Below are 23,154 nucleotides of genomic sequence, written 5' to 3'. Positions count from 1 at the left end.
AAACACATTTCCCCCAAATAAAAGAAATGCGTTTTTTTTTTCAATTTCACCACACTTTGAATTTTTTTCTGGTTTCGCAGTGTACTTTATGCAAAAATTCAGCCTGTAATTGCAAAGTACAATTAGTGACGCAAGAAATAAGGGGTCATGTGGGTTTCTAGGTGGAAAAATGCAAGTGCTATGACCTTTTAAACACAAGGAGGAAAAACCGAAAACGTAAAAACGAAAATGGGCCATGTCCTTAAAGGGTTAACAAGCGCTGCAAGGACATTGGTAACGATGTCCCTGCAGCCCTCGCTAAACGATTATCGGGCCGTGGAATAGACCTAATAAACGAGCGTCGATCTAGCAGAACGGTGTTCGTTTACATTGTTGATCGGGCCCTGGTCAGCCCGTGGAATGGGACCCTTAGTCTCAGAAGCAGTGGGGGAAACCAGACACCACAGTAGGACACTGGGTGAGCATGGTGAAGTGTTTATTATGTTTCTTGTGGTGCAGAACTATATTGTGCAAATTTACTACCTCTTTGCTGGCAAAAAATCTCCTCATGCTTTTGAAGTTTCTGTGGTGTGCACAAATTCATTACCAGGAGCAGATTTTTTGATAATTGTTGATAACAGTAAAGACTGTGCCAGCTAGGTACCATAGTTAAAGTCCCAACAGCAATAATAAATCTGGGCTTATTGAGAATAAGGGTCTCAGTGCCCCCTCTGGACTGCTTGTGGTGGCTGTGCGGGCTGTGCTTTGCACTTCACATAACTCCCACAGAGGTTAGTGACATTGCATCACTACTGAAGGGCACAGCTTGTCCATGCATTACACAGGTGACCCCTCAATGAGGAGTGTGACCCCCTATGACCCCTATGAGTCAGTGCTGTCCGCACCATGAGGTATGGTCTCCTGGGAGCATGAAGGGGAGCTTTATCACACTGTATAGTAAGAGTCTATTTGTTACCCACAGCAACCAATCACAGCTCAGCTTTCATTTCACCAGAGCAAGATGAGAAAAGAAAGCTGAGCTGTGATTGGTTGCTGTGTTACTATAGAAGAGTGTACTAAATCTCCATAGACTTCTATATTGCTGTGTACCTAATCTGTGACCCTCCAGTGACTACAACTCCCAGCATGCCCTGACAGTCACACTAGGAATACTGACATAGATTGGAGAATAGAGAGCCTACGGTATACACAGCCATAGGAAGCCTGTGTTACTGCCCTGCACCCATCTACACACGGGATTTTGCCCAATTTCAGGTTCCATAGAAATAGCAGTAGCTTCGGATAACCCTCAACGCTTATATACGGACTGCATGGACCAGCATAACCCGGGCTGAGCCTGTAACACTCCGCCTATAGTAACACAGCGCAGTGAGACTCCGGCCGCGCACTCTCCACTACAACACACAGCAGCTGATTCAGCCACCCGGCACACTCTACACTCTCCCCGCCTACTCCGTAAGACTACATATCCCGGCATTCCTCTCCCTGCAGCTGACACGTCACACAAAACACCGGGAAAAGGCTCCGCCCTATACTGGCGTAAAGAACTACATTTCCCGGCGTGCTTTGCCATAACCATCCAATAGATTCGCAGCGGTAGTGAGAAGGGAGGCTTCTGATTGGTTGGCGAGCAACATCCGGGTTTTCTAAAGGAAGTAAGTGACGTTTTGTACTCAAGCTGGAGCCGGAGGAGGAGAATGGCTGCGCAGGGAGGAGGTGGGTTGTTTGGGGGGCTCTGAGGGATCACGGTCTGCTTTGGGGGGTGGCATAGGACTCGTGTTCCGTCCATGGGCCGGTATATAGGGTTTATGTGGGGATTATCCCGTGTACAGTGCTGTGCCTGTTACCTCACGGTCTCCTGGGTGATCCTCTCCTGGTATCACAGCTCCTCCATGTCCTCAGCTGCTTTCTTCCTCACATTCACTGCCCACAGAAAGTTGTCTTACCATTACAGCTGATTGAGCTCATGGGAGTTGTAGTCGGTTATTGTTGTATCTATGGCAACAAGATGACCCTTTATAGACTAATGTAAATTGTGTAAATTTGTCGAAACTTTATTGACAAGCTGTGATGTGGGCGTTAGCGCTGCTATAATAGAATCTACATGGCCTTGGTTGGTCATTGTAAATGTTTTCATTCCTCTCTATGACCCCCAGTGTGGCCAATGGATGTCCTAGGAGTGGGGGACCCCCATATGTGGCCTCACTCTGAGTCTAGGAGGAGAGCTGCTAACAAAGATCCCCATGGACGGCCACAGATATATATTAGTGCGGAGCAGGCCCTTCCCCACGGACGGCCATTCATTTATAGTGTGGAACAGGCCCTTCCCCATGGATAGCCATTCATGTTTAGTGTGGAACAGGCCCTTCCCCATGGATAGCCATTCATGTTTAGTGTGGAACAGGCCCTTCCCCACGGACGGCCATTCATGTTTAGTGTGGAGCAGGCCCTTCCTCATGGATGGTCATTCATGTATAGTGTGAACAAGCTCATCACCATGGACTGCCATTCATATATAGTGTGAAACAAGCTCATCACCATGGACTGCCATTCATATATAGTGTGGAGCAAGCTCATCCCCATGGACGGCCATTCATGTATAGCGCAGAGCAGGCCCGTCCCCATAGACGACCATTCATATATAGTGGACAGATAATACTACATTTCATCTAGGCAGACTTTACCTAAACCTCTCTAGCACTGATTTCTGACTAGCAGCTGCAAAACTACAACTCCCAGCATCCCTGGACAGATAACAGATACCAGAAGACAGCGACCATCTTCATGTTTATAGATGGGGGAGGGGGTACACTCATAGGCTCCCACCTTCCCATTCTATCATAGAGGAACTGCACCCAGGACAACCCTGTCTCTAAAGCAGAGAACCTGGCTTCTAATATGTCCGTCATCTCGGGTCAATGCGGATTTTCAGAAAAAAAAGATACATTCCTTTTGGCCCTGCCTAGAGACTTCTGCTACTGGGAAGTAGTGTTCATAGGCTATTTTGTCATATCTACAGTAGCAGAAATCTCTGGGCAGTGCCAAAAGGGTTTCATCTCTCCGGTCATTCTGGAGGTTATTTGTACTCTGTGGCAAAATGGGCTGCTGGCTTATACATGCAGACTCAAAGTAGTCCCCGATTATTTACCGATCTTATATGTGTGGTGGCTTTCGAGTGGCGGTAGGTACATGTACACATTTGGCAAATGACCGAACTTACAAGTAAGATTTATCATGTTGTCTAGTTTTCAACCAATCACAACTCTGAGCATTTTTACAGAGCATATTGGAAATAAAAGCTGAGCAGTGATTGGCTGCTGTGGGCAACAAAGGGAATTTTACTATCTGGCTGACTAGATCCAGGCCGTTAATGTCAATGTTTTCCATGTAGGTCAGCGTAACCTCTCTATTAGGTTGCTGACATACGTGCCATAGAGGCCACAAATGTAAAGCGAACACACAGCCCTAGTGCTCGTTCACATCAGTTTTGTATTACATTAAGTGTAAACATTTCAGTGCATGGAAACACTTTGATGTTTATTGTTTGGCGTTCCCTTAGACCTTAGTTGGCAAAACATAATGCAGAAGTGCCTACTCCAGCCTGTCCTCTTTCCCATCTAAAAAGGTGCAGATATCAATGTAACTAAATAACTGAACACCGCATCAAATCTGCCCCATCACATCTGCTGCGGATCCTGTATGTGTGAACCCACCCTTAGGGCCCTGTTCCACAGTAACGATAATCGCCCGGATCGGCCCCATTTTGCCCGATTCGGCCGATTATCGTTCGGTGAAATAGAGAGAACGATCAGCCGATGATCGTGTCATCGGCTGATCGTTCATTTAGGGCCAGACCTAAAATCATCATTCCCCCACCGCGCATCGCTACGGTTGAATAGCGGTGCACGGCGGGCGACCGACGATTTGAGAAGAAACAGCAGCAGCATCATACATTACCTGGCTGCAGGGCTTCTTCTCTGCCCCGTCTTCATCCCCGGGTCCCACGCGCTCTATCTTCTGAATGGCCGGTCAGCTGACGGAGCGCTCAGCCAATCACAGGCCGGGACCGCCGTGGCCTGTCAGCTGACCGGCCATTCAGAACATAGAGCGCAGGGGACCCGGGGAGGAGACGGAGCGGAGGACAAGCCCTGCAGCCAGGTAATGTATAATGCTGCAAGGACATCGGTAACGATGTCCTTGCAGCCCTCGCTCAACGATCATCGGGCCGTGGAATAGGCCTAGTAAATGAGCGGCGATCTAGCAGATCGCCGCTCGTTTACATCGTTGAACGGGCCCTCCTCGGCCTGTGGAATAGGACCCTTGGAGGTAAAGATTGTCCCTGAAAATGCAGGCTCAACATGTTTTTTTTTTTTTTTCTTTCTTTTTTTTACAATTACGGTCAATTGGAAACATATGGGAATGTAAAGCCTTATGGTTCCATACATTTAGCAGGTTCATGCAGCCATCCTAAGAAACGGAAATAAAATTTATTTATAGGTAAAAAATGTTTCATGAAAAATATTTGCTTTGTGCAAATTGTATTATTATATTGGCCTTGTCTACATTTTTAAGGTATACATAATGGGGAAAGCGTTCCCAGTTTTTTTTTCTTATAGCCATTCGGGGGGGCTTTGTTGTTTCGTACAGTTCAGCCGCCCCCTTCTCGGACCAGGGGCTCGGGGGAAGCATTGCACCCTTGTGTTTTCGTTGGGAGTCACGTTTGCGGTTGCAAAACTACAACTCCCATCATGCCCTGACAGTCTTTAGGAGTTGCTCCTTCATGTGTCCCATGTAACGCTGTTATCACACGCCTTACATTGGATCTGATGATATCGCTGTGATGTGCTTGTATTTTTAGCATTGAAGGTTGTTTCATATGCGCATTTACTGCCCGGTATAAGTGCTGATCTACTATATAACCAAATCTGGCATGAACAGGCTACTAGACCCCTTGCACACGTTTGTAAATTTAGTCTGCATACTGTCCAGCAAAAAAAACATTATACAGACTGTATCTGGGGCCTGGGCTGCTATACTTTATTGGCCTCATGTGTGATTGCGGGTGGCTCACAGATGACACTCCATTATGTAGGAAACCTTATATACTCATACTGTGAATGAAAACATTGAGGGTTGGGTAAAGGTGTGGTGGAGCAGCTCTGTGCGTATATACACATTCATATTTCCGAGGCACAAATTGTATAGTACAGCTCACAATATACACATCTGACTGGGAAGCTAGGGGGAATACCATTTCCCCTTGGCTTTCCAGCTGTATCATCAAAATCACACTCCTCTGTTACGGATGCAATCCCACTGAGACCAATGCATGCAAACCTGTGCTGCAGAGAGCAAGAAGAGCCTGGTGTGTTCCTTATTATAACCAAGGCAGGGATTCTCTGGCCTCAGAGGAGATTGTCTCTTCCTCTCTCTATATTCCTGTTCCTCACTATACTAGCCCATAGCTAAAGCTGCCCACCTGTACATTAGATATGTTGTGTGATTTAAATGGAAAAAAAAAAACACATTTCTTATGACTGCAGCGACATTTGTCACAAAGGAAAAGAATGGCTCGGTGTGTTTTAAAGGGCGTTTCCAGGATTAGGAAAAGCACAGCTGCTTTCTTAAGAAAACAGCACCACCCCTGTCCTCAGGTTGTTTGTGGTATTTTTTAATTTGGCTCCATTCACATCAATGGAAGTGAGCTGCAAAACCACATCCATACTGTAAACAGAAAAGGTGCTGTTTCTGGAAGAAAGAGGCCATGTTTTTTTAAAGTCTGGATAACCGCATGGACATGGTCATTTTGGGATATATAAGGTGTTTGGCAACTACTTATTCCCATTTCAAATTAAAGAGTTGGAAATCCATGTGTATTTTGGTGTGGGTTACATGTGGATTTTACAAAAACTTTACGTTACTTTTTTCAAATGGAAAAATTTGTGACCGTATTTAAAAACTACACAGATTTTTCACCTTCGTGTAGACAGTCATGTTGAAGTCAAAGGGAGATAGATTTCCGTATGGACATTACCTTATTACGGCTATGTTCCCCATCGAATACGTATCCAGGAAAATTTTGTTAACCACCCCCTCTCCCTCTCCTTATGTTTTTATATGGAAATGTAAATTACAATGATAGAGGTTTGAAGATAGCTGAGTGTTCATCCGCCAGCTGTCTCCCCCGACCTCCCCATAGACTAGTACAGTCAACACGCCTATTCCTTTGGGAAGAGGCAGAGTAGATGCTGAAGTTTCCTCTGACATGGATATTCTATTACATTGGTACCATGTCTATCATATGTATACTTCTGTTCTCTCATTCACACTGATTGTGTTTTTTGTCCTCCTTTTAGAAGTAGCCAAGTTTTTACAAACACAGAATGGAATCCCTTCGTCCAGTCCAGTCAGCAGTGGGATGGATCCTTACCATGCCTGCAGCATTCTCCAGCAGCTTAAGGCGATGTACGATGAAGGCCAGCTGACCGATATTGTTGTAGAAGTGGATCACGGGAAACACTTTTCTTGCCACCGAAATGTTCTTGCAGCAATCAGTCCATATTTCAGGTACAGTGACAGGTTACAATGTAGGTAAATACCACCGTGAAGCATTGGGGATACGTTTTAGTGTTTGTATTCCTATGGACAGAGATTTGTGAGCAATGAAATATCCCTGTTTAGATAGGGAAGCCAATAACAATATGGCTGCACAAAAAAGTTAGGGCCAATACAGATTTATCTGACAGATTTTGAATTCCAAAGCCAGGAAAAGACTATAAACAGAACAGGTCATAAAGGAAAGACTGAGATTTATCCTCTTTTCAAATCCATTCCTGGCTTTGGCTTTAAAAATCTGTCAGATAAATCTCTCTGTGTAAAGCCAGTTCGTGAATGGGAGTTTGTTTGTCAGCTTATTGCAGGGCCAACTCGTGTAAAAAGTCTTAAAGGGGTAGTGCGGTGCTAAAAAATTATTCACAGAATAACACACATTACAAAGTTATACAACTTTGTAATGTATGTTATGTCTGTGAATCGCCCCCTTCCCCGCCCGTGTACCCGGAAGTGTGTGGTGCATTATACATTACCTGATCCGCGTCGAGCCCGTCTGCCATCTTGTGCCAAACGTCTTCTTCGGACGGACGAATCCCTGCCGCCGCCCCCCCCCCCTCCGCCGCGTCATAACTGTGCTCAGCCGCGAGTACAGTTATGCTCAGCCAATCGCGGCTGATCGACTGATGACCCCTTTGTTTTGGATGATGTGAGCTGTAGCAGGAGCTCTCATGCTGCGGCTTACACCTCACCTACCAATAGAGATCACAGGAACGCTTGGCCATACACATTCCTGTGGATGGGTAGGACGGGTGGGCGGGAGAGGTAGCTGACGGCCAAACGATTGTTCTGTCAGTTATTGAACGTGTACGGGGACCTTTAGTCCCAATGTGCAGCTAATGGCTGTGCTGCTGATCTTTTATCAGTTTTATTTGCCTTTTGTTCATTTATTTCCTTTCTCCTCCCATTGCAGATCTATGTTCACTAGCGGCCTTACAGAGAGCACACAAAAAGAGGTCCGGTTAGTGGGAATTGAAGCAGATTCAATGCAGCTTGTACTGAACTATGCATACACCTCCAGAGTCCAGCTGACCGAAGCCAACGTCCAGGCTCTGTTCACTGCAGCTAGCATCTTCCAGATCCCTTCCCTCCAGGACCAGTGTGCTCAATACATGATCAGCCGCTTGGACCCACAGAACTGTATAGGTGTATTTATTTTTGCAGATCACTATGGTCACCAGGAACTTAAGGACAAGTCTCAAGAATACATTCGTAAAAAGTTTTTGTACGTCACCAAAGAGCAGGAGTTTCTGCACTTGAGGAAAGATCAGCTCATAAGTATACTGAACAGTGACGACCTGGATGTGGATAAAGAAGAACATGTTTACGACAGCATTATCAGTTGGTTTGAGCACGACCAATCCGAAAGAGAAATGCATCTTCCAGAGATATTTGCCAAATGTATCCGTATGCCTCTTATGGAAGAACAATTTGTGGAAAAGATCCCTCCTATGTTTGCACGGGCAATGCCTAAAAACCATATACAAAAGGGAAAGATTAGTGCCAATTACTGTAATCGGCGTCTCGGCATGACCGCTTCGGAAATGATTATCTGCTTCGAAGCCGCCAGCAAACACTCAGGGAAGAAGCAAACTGTGCCTTGTCTGGACACGCTCACAGGAAAAGTCTATAAACTATGCAAACCCCCTGGAGATTTACGAGAAGTCGGTATCCTTGTGACACCAGATAATGAAATTTACATTGCAGGGGGCTACAAACCAAGTAACAACGACGTCTGCATAGACCATAGAGCTGAAAGCGACTTCTGGTTATATGACCATTCAAATAATAGGTGGCTGGCTAAGGCGCCTCTACTAAGAGCACGAATTGGTTGCAAACTGGTTCATTGCTGTGGTAAGCAATATGCAATAGGGGGACGAGTCTATGAAGGGGATGGCCGCAATCCTCTAAAGTCCGTTGAATGCTATGATGTTAGAGACAACTGTTGGACGGCTGTGAGTTTAATGCCCGTTGCAATGGAGTTTCATAGTGCAGTCGAATATAAGGACAAAATATACATCCTTCAGGGTAAGATATTTAAATGCAAAGCTATTGGTGGGGAAAAAGGAGTAATGGTTCTGAGCTTCTAGATATATATATATATATATCTAGTCAGGAGCTTGGAGTTCCTGACTGGTGTTGTAACTGTATTACAGCATTTCATAGCAAAATATACATGATTGTATTAAAAGGGTTATCCAGCGCTACAAAAACATGGCCACTTTCTTCCGGAGACAGCACCACTCTTGTCTCCAGCTTGGGCGGGGTTTTGCTGCTCAGTTTCATTGAAGTGAATGGAGCTTAATTGCAAACCGCACCTGAACTGGAGACCAGAGTTGTGTTGTCTCTGAAAGAACGTGGCCATGCTTCTGTAGCACTGGATAACCCCTTTAAGGGAGCCTCGCCCTGTTTGGGGCAGCATGGAACTGATAAGAGGCTCTGTTTTATTCACTTTGCTCAAAGCTCTCCTTTTAAAGAGGATGTACCATCAGGTACATCCTCTTTAATCTGACCCAGGGATAGATCGGCGCTGTCACAGGGAAGTAGTTCTATCCACAGGTCCTGGGCTGGCTCGCCCCCGGTGGGCGGAATCCCCCGCCCCTGTATGACGCGGCTCCATTGATTCTTATGAAGCCACGTCATAGAGGGGAGGGAATTCCCTCCCACCGGGGATGGGCTGGCCCGCCTCCTGCGCTTCAGCTCCGGCCTGGAAGCCGTGGATAGAACGGCGCAGTACACGGGAACCGGGTTGCAGTTCAAAAAACGGACCGCGGCACCGGATTCCCCGTGACTGCGCCAATATATCCCTGGGTCAGGGTGTCTGGGTGTTCGGACCTTGACCAGTCGGAAGAATGAGCCATGAAATCCATGCTGAGTGTGCTCTGTCACATGATTAGGATGGCCACATAATGTAAGTGTACAGGGCTGTTTCAGAAACACAACAGTGGTAAGAGAGGTGCCCGGCAGCACGTGTCTGTACCCACTCATTCTCTTGATTCTGATTGAACTTTTGACTGGTAAAGCTGTGTTTCTCTTTGCCTTGACAAATACGGCATGGTTATTACACTAGTAGTGGGCTTGCACCAATTAAAAAAAAAAAAAAAAGGGGGGGGGGGAATACAGCACAAGACTACACACTTCAAAACAGGTTTCTCCTAGCTTCATCCTAAGCCTCTAGGACCAAGCCATGTGATACACTCTATGTATGAGGGGTGTGGACTAGTGCTGTACTCCCCTTTGTGCCTCCCTTAATGTGTTTTTCATTTGGTGGGATGAGATGGGTATTTGGCAGTATGATGGTGAACCTAATGCAGCGACTGTGATCGGGATTTTGGTTTTATCCTATACCATGGTGATTTTAGGGAGAATGCATTTTGTTACTGGTTTTATATATTTTTATATGTTAAATTTAATAAGGTTTTACTGGATGGCCTGTTGTTTTTATTGGTGCACGACTTCTACATTGTAGCTGTTATCTTAACCCACTTTTTCCCCAGAGATAGCAGACTCCATTCCTTCTGTCATTTTTCTTTACTTACACAGGCTTCCCTTGGCATGGGTACATATTCATGTGATACCTAAGCCTCACCCAGGGAGTCAAATTACTATAATTCTACTGTTGAAGCATTATTGATATCACATGTATTTATTAAAGCTTTTTAGATTGGACTGTTCTATAGTATCTTACCATTTGCTTAAACCCCTGGCAAAACTTGTGGAATCGCCATGCTTAACGGGTGTTCCCTCAGAAAAGCTTTAAAGTGTTCATGTTATAAGTTTCAACATCTAAATAAATAGTATATGTTAAATCGACTTTACCATCACTTTAAGTTTTGCACATGGATAGAACGGCTATCCGTTCTTGAATAAGTGGAGCTGCGTTATAGAGCATTGTGGAAACAGCCCACGTCTAGTGCTTTACACCCGGCCGGTGCCCGGGAATAGAACGCCACTGTACGCGGGAACAGGGCCGTGGTTCAAGAGCATCGCTCTTGGCACCGGCGCTGTTCTATCCATGTGCAAAACTGTACTGATAGTACATTCGCTTTAAATATACATTCTATTTTAGTTTTGCTGTTTAAACAAAGCTATACTTACCAGAAATCCAGGTCCAGTCTCCTGAAGGCAGCTTTTTAGTTTTGTGCTGGTTGAAAAAGAGACTAAACGCATAGGGGGAGATTTATGAAAGGGTGTAAAATTTAGACTGGTGCAAACTACCCACAGCAACCAATCACCGCTCAGCTTTAGGCTGTGCTGAAAGCTTCTTAACAAGTCGGGTGTCTGTCCCTTAGTCAATGTCCCTGCATTAAATGTATAAAGAAAAAGAGGGAAGGTGCCTAAAACGTAACTTTTAATTATGATGATTAATAAACACCACAAATTGTGTACCCATCACCTAGTTACAAATTTAACATAGTTGGTTGAATAGTCGCATATCCGGAGTGCGGACTCAACCAAAAATAGATATAAATGAGCCATATAGAGGCTAGATAAGCCCCAAATATAATGCGTTAGCATCGTATTCTCCCAACGCGTTTCTGCCACTAGTTATCGCGGCGTCATCAGGGGAGTATATCAGCGCCAATACCACAGTGGTGGAGATTAGCGCTTGTAATTCAAAGTTCAAGCACACCCAAGAATAAGGGTCCGTAGCTATGTATAAGCTATACGCCTAAATACATGCAGGGTATGCAAAAAATGGGCTAAACAGTGTGCATACGGTCATGCTTTGCCGCTCAGCGGCTACTCACTGGCCCTTGTCTAAGACCAAACGGGGTGCGGTACACAGGAAGCATGTGTGCTCCCGGACCCAAGAGTGACTGCACTTAGTGGCTGCAATGGCAGCACTACAGCAAAAATTGTTTCCCCAGCACGGTCTCCGGATACAGAGATAAGTCAGCGTCTGCTTTGGCAGCTTTGGCTGTGCTGAAAGGAAAGCTGAGCTGTGATTGGTTGCTGTGGGCAGTTTGCACTAGTCTAAATTTTACACCCTTTGATAAATCTCCCCCATAAAGTCTCACTAGTATAGAGTGTCCATCAATCGCATGAATGCCTTCTCTTTAACCTGGGAAACACTGGACCTCCCTGTGTTTAGACTCTGAAAAGAAAAATTATAACAAAAAAAAAAATGTATATTGCAAACTTGCTTTATCACATCTACTGTTTTAGGGTTTGAAAGTTATAACGACAGTGACACTTTAAAGGTCAGGCACGATGGCATTGGTTCTGCAAGATAAGCTGCCACCAGAGCAATCTGGCTGCGGAATCTGTTGGCGCTATACAAATAAAATTATTATTATTATTATTCTCCCCTCATAGAGAACATGGAGAACACAATAAGTGTGCCCAGATTGTGTAATAACTTTGTTCCTCACTTCTTGGGACTTTAATAAAATCAACTTATCTTTGCTTTTAATATAGGAGACGTATTTTTGTGCTATGATCCACCAAAAGATTACTGGTGTTACCTGACTCCCATGACTGTCCCGAGAGTTCAGGGGATGGCGGCTGTATACAAAGATTCCATCTACTATGTAGCTGGCATCCGAGGCAACCATCGAGTGCTCACCGTGGAGGCTTATGACATCGAACAGAACCGTTGGACTAGAAAGAAAGATCTTCCATGTGAACAGTCTTCAAACCCATACATTAAACTAGTAGTCCTGAAGGGTAAACTCCATCTATTCGTTCGTGCAACCCAAGTCAGCGTGGAAGAGTTTGTGTTCCGAACAAGTAGAAAGAATTCCCTCTATCAATACGACGAGATGTCCGACAGTTGGAAAAAAGTATACGAGACTCCGGAGAGGCTGTGGGACCTTGGCCGTCACTTCGAATGTGCAGTTGCTAAACTTTATCCCCAGTGTCTTCAAAAAGTTTTGTAGACTTTAGGCAGCTTTTACCTGCTGCCATTGGAAAGAAAGACCATTCAAAACAAACAAGAAAAACAAAAACTATTTGTCAGTATTTAATGTCTGTGGACAGCTTCCTGTACTTGTGGATGGGTGCTTTTAAGGTTGCAGTATGAGTTGCTGTAGGATCGCAGCTAGTTTTTAAGTTTCTCACCACTGTATTTCAGTGAAACCTGAGTTTACAAAGTGCAATTATCAGCATTGTTTTCATGGTGTCCATGTGATCATGTCATTCTGTCGTCATATTTTGTAGGTAGGAATTGTTTAAAGTAACTTATTGATTGCTTTAGAGGAACCAAGATATCTATGCACTAGAGCAGGGGCAAACCTACGACTTAAGAACTGGTAGAGCATGTGGGCGTTGGAGGCTTCAACGTCTTTTAATGCCTGAACGTTTTATGGGGCAGTTCCACTTGATTTTATTCTATTTAAGGAACCTTGTGTATTGTTTAAACTTTTTTTTGAAGTCTTTTCTTTTCAACCGGTCATATTTTTTGCATCCCAAGTTTTTTTTACCCTTTTTGAAACAGTGGAAACTTTTTTTTTTTCTGTCCCTATTTTATGAGTCAACTTAGGTTTGCTATGGAATGGACTTGGTAGAAATGGTCGTCTGCATTATATTTAATACAAACTTTTTTTTTTTTTTTTAAACTTCTATATATGATGCAGAGGATGTTACATGTTGGAGTGCCTTCATCGCTACACCGCGGCACAATTTGTCAAAGTGGTACTGCATCTTTTAAAGTTTGAAGACTTAATACGGGTAATATCTGAGGCAATATCACTAGGCTTTGTGTCTTTCTTCCCTCTAACCCCTTCTGATTTATTTATGACTCTAGAAAAAAAGGAAAACACTAGCGATCAATCCGACTTTTTTGGTTTACCGTTTTCATGCATGGACAGCTTCCTGAGTACTGCAATCCTCTCCATCATCCTCGAGGCTGCAATACATGCGCTATATACTTTTATTGCTTGCTGTTTTAATGCTTCTTTCAGTATTGGTTTTACTTTGTATAGATTACTATATATGTAAAAAAAAAAATATTTTTTTTTCTTTTTTTTTCAGGTTTTGGAAAAGCACATGTTATAGCGGGTTTTAATTTGTTCACATGCTTTAATTTTTGTATTTAAATGGTGCTATCTTTAGAAGAGAAAAAAAGTAAAACTAGAAGACCAAATCTAGAATAATTGATTTTTATCTAATGAGTACTGTAAGTAGGCTGCAGTAGCATATAGGACTGTGCGGAGGCTGTAGTGGCTGCTCCAGGGCTCGATCATATGACATGCTTAATAGCTTGAGTTATATGAATGGTATATACTACTGTTCAGAAAACCGGTTTACATCTTTACAGCTTTGTGTAGGTTATAGGGTGCTCCTTCCCATAGATGAACCTCAAAGACTTTGTATGGTTGTGGAATTGCTTTGTCCCCTATTGAATCTGAGGAACCCTGAACCCACTTTTTTATTGCCTGGTCTTATGAACCGCTGAAACTTCAAGACTAGAAATGAGTTCAACTCGAGCATGCTTGAGTCTGATTGTTCAGCATTCGAATACCAGTGGCTGAAGAAGTTAGATGCAGCCCTGGGAAAACGTGGATACAGTCATAGGACTCCCTAGAGCTGCATCCAACTACTTCAGCCACCGGTATTTAAATGCTGAAGGATTAGACTCGAGCATGCTTATACCTATTCAAGACTTTACACCAGGGCTGGACAAAACACTAAAGACTTTAGGGGTAAACATTTTGTTTTTACTTTTTTTTTTGACCCAGCTGTATTGAAATTCAAATGTCCTGAAAAAAGCTTTTTGGCACATTGGCTACCTGGTGCCATAACTTATCCGAACCAGCACTACACAGTAAGGGTGCATTCACATTGAAGAATCCCCGCTGATAACATTGCTGCGATTCCGCCACTCACCCCCGCTTGACTCTTCACCCGTGCCATAGACTGCTCAGACAGATTCCGCTGTCCGCCCAAAGAATTGACATGTCAATTGTTTGGGTGAATGGCAGAATCCGCATGAGCCTAAAATGCAGTCTAAAATAGTCTATGGCACAGGGCGGAGAGTCAAGCGGGAGGGCGCAGGGGCTAACTGAGGAGTCTGCGGGATGTTATCTGTGCGAATTCCTCAATGTGATAGCACCCAAATAATAACCCAACATTGACTCCCTGAAAAGATGTGTAAGCTATCTCAGCTACATTGCCCTACTTGTACCACTGAGCTCCTCTCTAGCTTTCAGTGCGGTCTATATGGTTACGCTATTACTACTTTCCCACAAATCCCTAATGTATATAACCTTAAGTCTGCCTTAACTACATGCTGTGCAGTTGAATATAATCTGTTCCCTGGTATCAGCCATTTCAGGCTGGGGGAAGAGGCTGACAGTAATGAAAATAATCTTCTATATTAAGTCCTACTAACTCCCTGCCTCATGATCCCCTCTATATCCCACTGAGGACCTTCAGATACATTTGTGTACTGTTTGTCGCTGATGTTGATTTTAGATTTAGTGGCCCTTTTTTATGTTGTGTATTTTTAACAAACTGTTGGTTCTTCAAGATTAATGATTTGTGTCTAGTAACTTAATTTCATGAAATGCACACATAGCATTACCCTAAATAATTGTAAATGGATACTACAGTTTATAAAATATAGTGTATATTGCAATTGACTATCTTACTCTGTAGATTGGCCTTTTTATAGGTGTGCTAGGAAGGTGTTTCTCGATCCGAGTTTGCTAAACTCAAGTAGCCTTTGGGGCATAATAGGTGCCAGAAGAAGACAGACCTAATAACTTACAGAAAAATAGGATTCACATGAACCAGATCGCTAGGCATTTGAATCCTGCAGCCTAGAAAAGTTGGATGCATCCTTAGGGTTGCCTAGAAAACTTGGATACACTCTCCTGGGGCTGTGTCCATGTTTTCCAGGCAGCCCTAGGGCTGTATTCCTCTTCTCCAGACTATGGGAATCAAATGCTGATCAATCGGGCTTGAACAAACCCAAACTTACTGTAACTTCACCCATCTCTACATTTAAGACCTCTTATTTCTGCTCCCAAAAATGTTGTGTTTATTGCACCTAGTCCATTTTATAGGACTTGGTCCATTCTGAATGATGTCCTTTTGATGCTTAGATTAAGATGCCCTCAACTTGCTTGGAGTTCACATATTATAGCTAGAAGTTATCTATTCTCTTAAAATTCAGCAGGTACTCACACCTCTACTGTATTGTACTGCACCACCCGTGACTAACTTGTTAGAGATGAGCACAACTTGAGCATGCTCAAGTCCAACAGAACCCAGAAATGTCAGCATTTGATTACCAGTGACTGAAGAAGTTGAATGCCGCCCTGGGCAGTGGATACAGTATATGTTTCCATGTTTTCCAGGCAGCCCTAAAGCTGCATCCAACCAGACTCCGGTAATAAGATGCCATGACTTCCGGGTTCAGATAGACTTCAGTTGCGCTTATCACTACCATCCAACTCCGAAGCCTTCATGGCTACCTTACCTATACTATGAATTGATTGTGTTCACGTCTAAGGTTTATGATCAGCGCAGCTATGACTCTTGCCAAAAGGTAGTGTTGAATGCAACTTTTTTCAGAGATGATCCAGTTAGACCCCATAAGTTAAGGAAAATTGTCATCTTGCTCTACGACTGCCTTTAGGGAACAGAAGGTTTTTTGGAACATGTGAAGACTAGCTAACTCAGTCTGCTTCACGTGAGCTTACTCTAGATCTTACTTGACTAGAATCTGAAACCTGCCCTTAGTTTCCTTGAATGGATTGAGGCAGACTAGAACTTTATTGTACTTGAAAAATGTATTATCGTCAACATCAACTGGAATTTTTCGAATGATATAAACTGCAATATTAGCTTAAGGAGCAATAAACCATGAAACTATTTTACCCAATATATGTACATATACTTCAGTGAAAAATGCAGGTGCAAACCTTTATCCATGTTGGGGGTGGGAAGGGTTTATTATATTGATTCTTGCTTGTATTTACCATTTTGTTTTATTATGTGCATAGATATATATATACATATATTTTATTGCTAAATGCCCATGTCTTGCACAAACAAAACTGTGAAAAAAGCCTTGACAAATTGCATACCTCATCTGTTTTCTTTAGAACATTACATATGCATACACAAAAAGTTTTCATGTGTTTTCCCCCCTCCCTTTTTTGACTTTTTTAAAGTGTTGATTTGAGGTAAAAAAAAAAAAAAAGGCATCACCCTTGTATTTGGTATTGCAGCTCACCACCATTGAATTCAATGTAGAGATGAGCGAACCTCGAGCATGCTCAAGTCGATCCGACTTTCGGCATTTGATTAGCGGTGGCTGCTGAAGTTGGATAAAGCCCTAAGGCTATGTGGAAATCATGGATATAGTCATTGGCTGTATCCATGTTTTCCAGACAACATTGGAGCTTTATCCAAGTTCAGCAGCCACCGCTAATCAAATACCGAATGTTCGGATCGACTCGAGCATGCTCGAGGTTCGCTCATCTCTAATTCAATGGTCTTAGCCATTGGTCTCTAAACTGCGGCCCTCCAGCTGTTGCAAAACTACATTTCCCATCATGCCTGGACAGCCACATCCAAAGCTTTAGCTGTCCAGGCATGATGGGAGTTGTGGTTTCCCAACAGCTGGAGGGCCGCAGTTTGGAGACCCATGGTCTTAGCGGTCTAACCTCACACAGCATCTTTAAAGTCTCATCTCCCTATAGGCTCTGTATTGAAAGCAATGTTAACATTTTGTAAATGTTTTTGGAAGCACCCCTGCTTTCAACCCCTCTGTTTTCTGTATAAAGTGTAATGCTCTCTAGAATGTGATGTGTTTTATAAAAACCCATTTCTGGCTGTACAGAAATACTTTGCTTTTGGACAATCCATAGTTTGTTGGCATCACTCCATCCATTGAGAGTACTTAAATTTGTGGTGGGATCGTAGCTGAACAAATCCCACCATCGCCCTAACTGGCTTTTGATGCACCCATCGGCATACGATGAAATTGATTAGCATGCCCATTAGGGATGGTCCGAACCTGGTTCGGACGGGGTTCGTACGAACCCGAACCCTCCGCAATTATTACCGCTGTCTTCCTCCTCCGTGCAGCGGGCGGATCCAGCGGGAGGAACGCCTGGAAAACTGGGATACAGCCATAGCCATAGGCTGTATCCCAGTTTTCCAGGCGGTCCTCCCGCTGTATCCGCCCGCTGCACGGAGCGGGCAGACAGCGGGAATCCGATGCCGAGTGTTCGGGTTCAGCCGAACCCGAACCTCGGTGGGTTCGGACCATCCCTAATGCCCATGTATCTTTTTTTTAATTTTTTTGATATAGTTTTGACTATTAGTAACGTTGTTTGTCCAATAATTATCGCAATGCTATGATTATTAATGTGGGTTTGGTGTTTTTTGAGTATGAACAAAAAAAGAAGAAAAATGTATTTTCAAAAATACAATTTTTCAAATTTTTCCCCCTTTTGCATTTTTTTGAATTTTATCTTATTTTTTTTAACAATCTAAATGGCTACTAAATAAAGTAGTGATCAGGGAGCGGCGGGGATTGTCTGTAGGTGTCTTAAAGTCTTACCCGGTTTACTATAATGTGAAGATGTTGCGGTTTGGGTCAGTGGCCTCCTCCCTCCTGCGCATTCTACCTTTTTTTGCCTACATGCCATCTGTATGAATATATACATATATATTCCATTTGTATGAACAGTAGCGAAGGAAATATTTTTATGGGTCAATGGGTGGAAAAATTCACAGCCTCTTAAAGGACCTTTTCATTATTTATTTGAAAGGTGTGTGTCAGGATGTTCCCTAATATTTGTACAGAGATGGGCTGCTGGTAAATTAGATTTTTGTGTGTTTTACATCTACATTTTCTTGCTAAAAATGGTAGCGTTTTGCTGCCATGAAAATTGGGCAACACCGCCTAATGTTTTTTTCTAAGTGAAGTTACAGCAGGCTATTAAATATATATAATCTGGTTATATGGCAAAGGATGATATCCACCAATACAGCTTTTTTAAAGTATACCTCTAACATTGGTCTCCTGTCCGTTCTGTGAAGATGGCGGCGCAGCTTATGCTTCATCAGAAAAAGGGCTTGTGCCGGGAACTAGAGATACTTAATCCCTAGGGCTGCATCCATCCAGCTTAACAGTCAAGTTCAGAGCGTTAAACAAAACCAAACTTACTGTAGTCTCTCATCTCTTCTGGTAACCACTCTGTGTCAGATGGTTGCCTTAGCAAGTGTACCACCTAGCGTCTTTGCAGAACGGCAGGAGACCAAGACTGGATTTTGTCCATATTGACAACTCTGATCACTAGGGAGATTGGTTGCTATGAGCTACACTTTGTTAGAATAGCTTTTATGCAGAAGGGTTAGTGTGGTTCATACAGTTGTATCAAAAGAATTCTAGATATTTTGGTGTATGTGCAACCTACTGTTTTTGCCCATTTTTGACGTTTTTTTTTTAATTAAGCCTTTATGTAGGATTATGGGAGTGTGTGTGTTTGGGAAGGGAGGGGGAGTTTAAAACATTTCCAATCACCTACTGAAATACCATGATCTGGTTTGGGGCAATTGCAGATTTTAAATGTATCAATTTTTTTTTTATTTTTTTTCCTATTGGGCAGGGGGGGGGCATAGCATATAAAATATTGATGTATCCATTTTTAATACAAGTAGTTTTAACCTGTTAAATATTGGCTCCTGAGGAGTTCAGAATAAGGTCTAGGAGTAAAATGATTTTAAAAGGAAAAAAAAAAAGCATAATTTCCAAGTCTTGATATTTCCAGTTTAAATTTATAATTTCACCATCAAAAACAAGTCCTTCAACTCTATTGCAGATCTTCTGTGATGCTGTGCTGAGTTACCTGCGCAATAACAATGTGTAAAGTCAACTTTTTGATCTAATGTATTTGGGTTTTGTCCTTGACAAGTAACTTTTTACATAGTTCTGAGAAGTTGTGTGTACTGTCCTGTGCTCAGGTATGTTAGCAAGTACTGTAGTGCAGTTACGACGTGTGTGTGTGTTTTTGTTTTTTTTGCATTTTTCATTTGGCCCGTTAACTTATTTTACTGTTATTGCCATCTTGCACATGTTAGCATTCTACTTGATGTCATTACTTTTCGGATAATAAATTCTTTTGAGATTTTATGTATTTCATTTGTAACTTCTGTTTTTCAGTATGTTTGTTTGTTTTTTTGTTTTTTTTTCCCCTGTGTTTTCATTACTCAATGTTTTTATTTTTTTCATTCATGCCACTGATGCAGGGGTTTCCTTTCAATGCTGTCCCTAATATGTTGTAAAATCTGTCGCCAGTGACATCTCTTCTACTCCTTAAGACTGGGGGGAAATGTTGTTAAGAGTGGTGTAGCTATATGCCAGTCTTCAAGCTCCGCCTCTTGAATTTCATCGGATTTGCTAAAAGATGCAAAAATCTGGTAGACGTGCGCTTGCTGCCAGGTTTACTACACTGTTCCCTGCCCACCCATTTGGCGCAAAGGTGCAGATTTTTGCACAATACACCCACTTCATGCAAAAATCTGCACATTTTCCCTGACTTACCCAAGGAGTGTAAATGATAAATTACCCTGTGAGTGTTTTAGGTACTTGTAGACCATAACAGTTTTTATTCCTACACCCAAAAAGTTAGACCTTGGTTCGCATACTACATTTTTGGTCCTTACTTTTAAGCCAAACCCAGGTCTGGATGCTAAAATCAGGTAGTAGTAGCATAGAAACTTTAATATTTCTCTTCTTTGCATGTACTCCTGATTTTGGGTTTAAATGTTTTTTTTGCATCTTTATAGATAAGATTAGCAAACTGGAAAACTGAACCTAAAGGGGTCTATAATCCTACCTGCTGTTAATGATTAAAGGGGTAGTGCGGCGCTCAGAAATTATTCACAGAATAACACACATTACAAAGTTATACAACTTTGTATTGTATGTTATGTCTGTGAATCGCCCCGTTCCCCGTGTCCCACCACCCCCACCCCGTGTACCCGGAAGTGTGGTGCATTATACATTACCTAATCCGTGTCGAGGGCCGTCCGCCATCTTGTGCCAAACGTCGTCTTCGGACGGACGGCCGAGTCGTTGCCGCCCGTCCCCCCTCCGCCGCGTCACAACTGTGCTCAGCCGCGATTGGCTGAGCACAGTTATGCTCAGCCAATCGCGGCTGAGCATCGGATGACACTGCAGAGGGCGGACGGCATTCGGAACAGTCGGAGCTGTTCGCCCGAAGAAGACGTCGCTGAATGAAGATAGAAGACTGGTGTCGGCACGTGACAGGTATGTATAATGCACTACACTTCCAGGTACACGGGTGTGGGTGGGGGGACACGGGGAAGGGGGCCATTCACAGACATAACATACATTACAAATGTAATTATTATTTTTTTTAAAGCTAGAGTTGAAACATTTTTATTTATTTTTTTTACTCCACAGCCCTGCTTCTAAATTACTTTAAAAAGATCTTAAGCCTTCCAGTACTTATCAGCTGCTTTATGTGCTGCAGGAAGTGGTGTTTTCTTTCCATGCTGCCACCTCTGTCTGTGACCAGCACTGTCCAGAGTAGTAGCAGTATGTTCAATCCTGGGGTCTGCCTGTCTCCTGGGGCCTGTATTCTGGCTAAAAACAACTTTTATTCTGGCGGCGTGGCCTAGATCATCCGTACCCTAGGCCTGCAGGTCTAGGGCATGGATGCTGTAGGCCCTGCTTCATTGACCCCACGCCTCGCTACTGGAATAAAAGTAGTTTTTCACCACAATACCAGCAGACCCCAGGAATAGACATGCCGTAATGAAGTCTAAAAAAACTACTGGCAAAATGCCTGAAAAACATGTTTACAGCCATTGGTTCTTGGGCTGTATCCACCCTTTTCACAGAGCCACTAGCCCATGGCATTGAAACACTGATCATTTTTGCTTTGTAAGAAGCAAAACAAAGCTGCTTCGCTAATATGGATGCTCTGTCACTCCCCCTACAGTCAGGTGACAGCTCATGATTTTATGTAACTGTATATATGTATATTTGCCTGGGAAAGTTTTAGTGATAGTCTACTTACTCAGCAGCCATGACTGTTAATGACGACCTAGGGCGTAACTGTACGCCCTGGGTGTTTCTCCCGCTATGAAGCGTGCTCCGGAGCGGAGTGCGCTTCACAGCAGGTGGGGGCCGGCTGCAATCAGCAGCCGGGACCTCACCGGCAATGACACGCTGCAGCGATCGCGCTGCCGCGTGTCATTAACTCCTTAAACGCCGCGATCGCTGCGCGACCGCGGCGTTTAAGTGACAGGGGTAGTCCCCTGTCACCGATCGGGACCCCCGCAGTGTGACTGCGGGGGTCCCGATCGGTAAAACGGACTGCAGGAGGTCTCTCACCTGCCTCCATGCGGTCCGATCGGCGATCTTCTACTCTAAGCCTGCACAGGCAGGCTCAATGAGCAGATCGCCGATAACACTGATCAATGCTATGCCTATGGCATAGCATTCATCAGTGTAGAAATCAAACTAATCTATGTAAAAGTCCCCCAAAGGGACTTCAAATGTGTAAAAAAAAAAAAGTTAAAAACACTAACACACTACCCCAAAGCCCCTCCCCCAATAAAAGTTGAAATCACCCCCCTTTCCCATTATATAAATAAAACATATAAAAATAAATAAACAAATAAACATATAATATACCGTAGCGTGCGTAATTGTCCGATCTATTAAAATATAACAAGTGTCATTGCGAACGGTAAACGGCGTACACGAAAAGAGGGGAAAAAGTGCGTGGATTACCGATTTTGTTACATTATATATAAAAAAAAAATTAATAAAAAGTGATCAAAACGTCCGATCTTCACAAATATGGTATTAATAAAAACTAGAGATCATGGCGGAAAAAATTACACCCCATACAGCCCCGTAGGTGAAAAAATAAAACCGTTATAAGCGTCACAATAGTCCCATTTTATTTATAATTAATTGCCAAAAAAAAGGATTTCATTTAAAAAAAATATATAACATTAGAGAATCTGCGTAAACCTGCATATGGTTGTGTTCGGACTGACCTATAGAATAATAGTATCATGTCGCTGTTACCATATAGTGCATTACGTAGACACAGGAACCCCCCAAACGTTACCATATTGCATTCTTTTTTGCGATTTCACCAATTTATATCTTCATAAATAATATATTTGGAATTCCATAATACATGTTATGGTAAAATGAATGACGCCATTACACAGTACAACTATTCCTGTAACAAATAAGCCCTTACATGGCCTTGTAGATAGAAAACTGAAAGTGCTAGAGCTCTTAGAAGGGGAGGAGGGAAAAACGGAAACACTAAGATCAAAATTTGCACGGTCCACTGGGTCATTTTGGGCCTGGTCCTCAAAGGGTTAAAAAATAGGTAATGTTCTGCCGATACATTCCCTTTGAAAATCTAGCGTGCAATTTCAACATGCACCTTTTAAAATAAAACATCCTTGTTTATGAATATAAAATTATAATGATGTGAACAAATAACATACATAAAAGTAAAAGAACAGAATGTCCATAAGTGGTTGAAGTTCATTGGAGGCAGTTTTCAGAAGGAGTATTCCATG

The 23,154-nt window shown here is 43.1% G+C and overlaps 1 protein-coding gene across 1 annotated transcript; it reads left to right on the top strand.

Moving 5' to 3' along the window:
- Window positions 1-1,487: 1,487 nt before the first annotated feature.
- KBTBD8 (kelch repeat and BTB domain containing 8) lies at window positions 1,488-14,072 on the top strand. Its single transcript, XM_069968785.1, has 4 exons — window positions 1,488-1,716; window positions 6,357-6,567; window positions 7,523-8,637; window positions 12,031-14,072. The coding sequence occupies exons 1-4, from the start codon at window positions 1,698-1,700 to the stop codon at window positions 12,489-12,491; spliced, it is 1,806 nt and encodes a 601-aa protein (XP_069824886.1). The 5' UTR covers window positions 1,488-1,697; the 3' UTR covers window positions 12,492-14,072.
- Window positions 14,073-23,154: the final 9,082 nt, after the last annotated feature.

Source organism: Dendropsophus ebraccatus, chromosome 4 (genome assembly GCF_027789765.1).
Source record: "Dendropsophus ebraccatus isolate aDenEbr1 chromosome 4, aDenEbr1.pat, whole genome shotgun sequence".
In the NCBI taxonomy this organism is placed as follows: Eukaryota; Metazoa; Chordata; class Amphibia; order Anura; family Hylidae; genus Dendropsophus; species Dendropsophus ebraccatus.
This window is presented reverse-complemented; position numbering and strand designations above follow the sequence as displayed.

Coding starts and splice junctions, on each gene's coding strand:
- KBTBD8 (XM_069968785.1), top strand. Junction 6,568..7,522: donor GCAATCAGTCCATATTTCAG/GTACAGTGACAG, acceptor CTCCCATTGCAG/ATCTATGTTCACTAGCGGCC. Junction 8,638..12,030: donor CAAAATATACATCCTTCAGG/GTAAGATATTTA, acceptor CTTTTAATATAG/GAGACGTATTTTTGTGCTAT.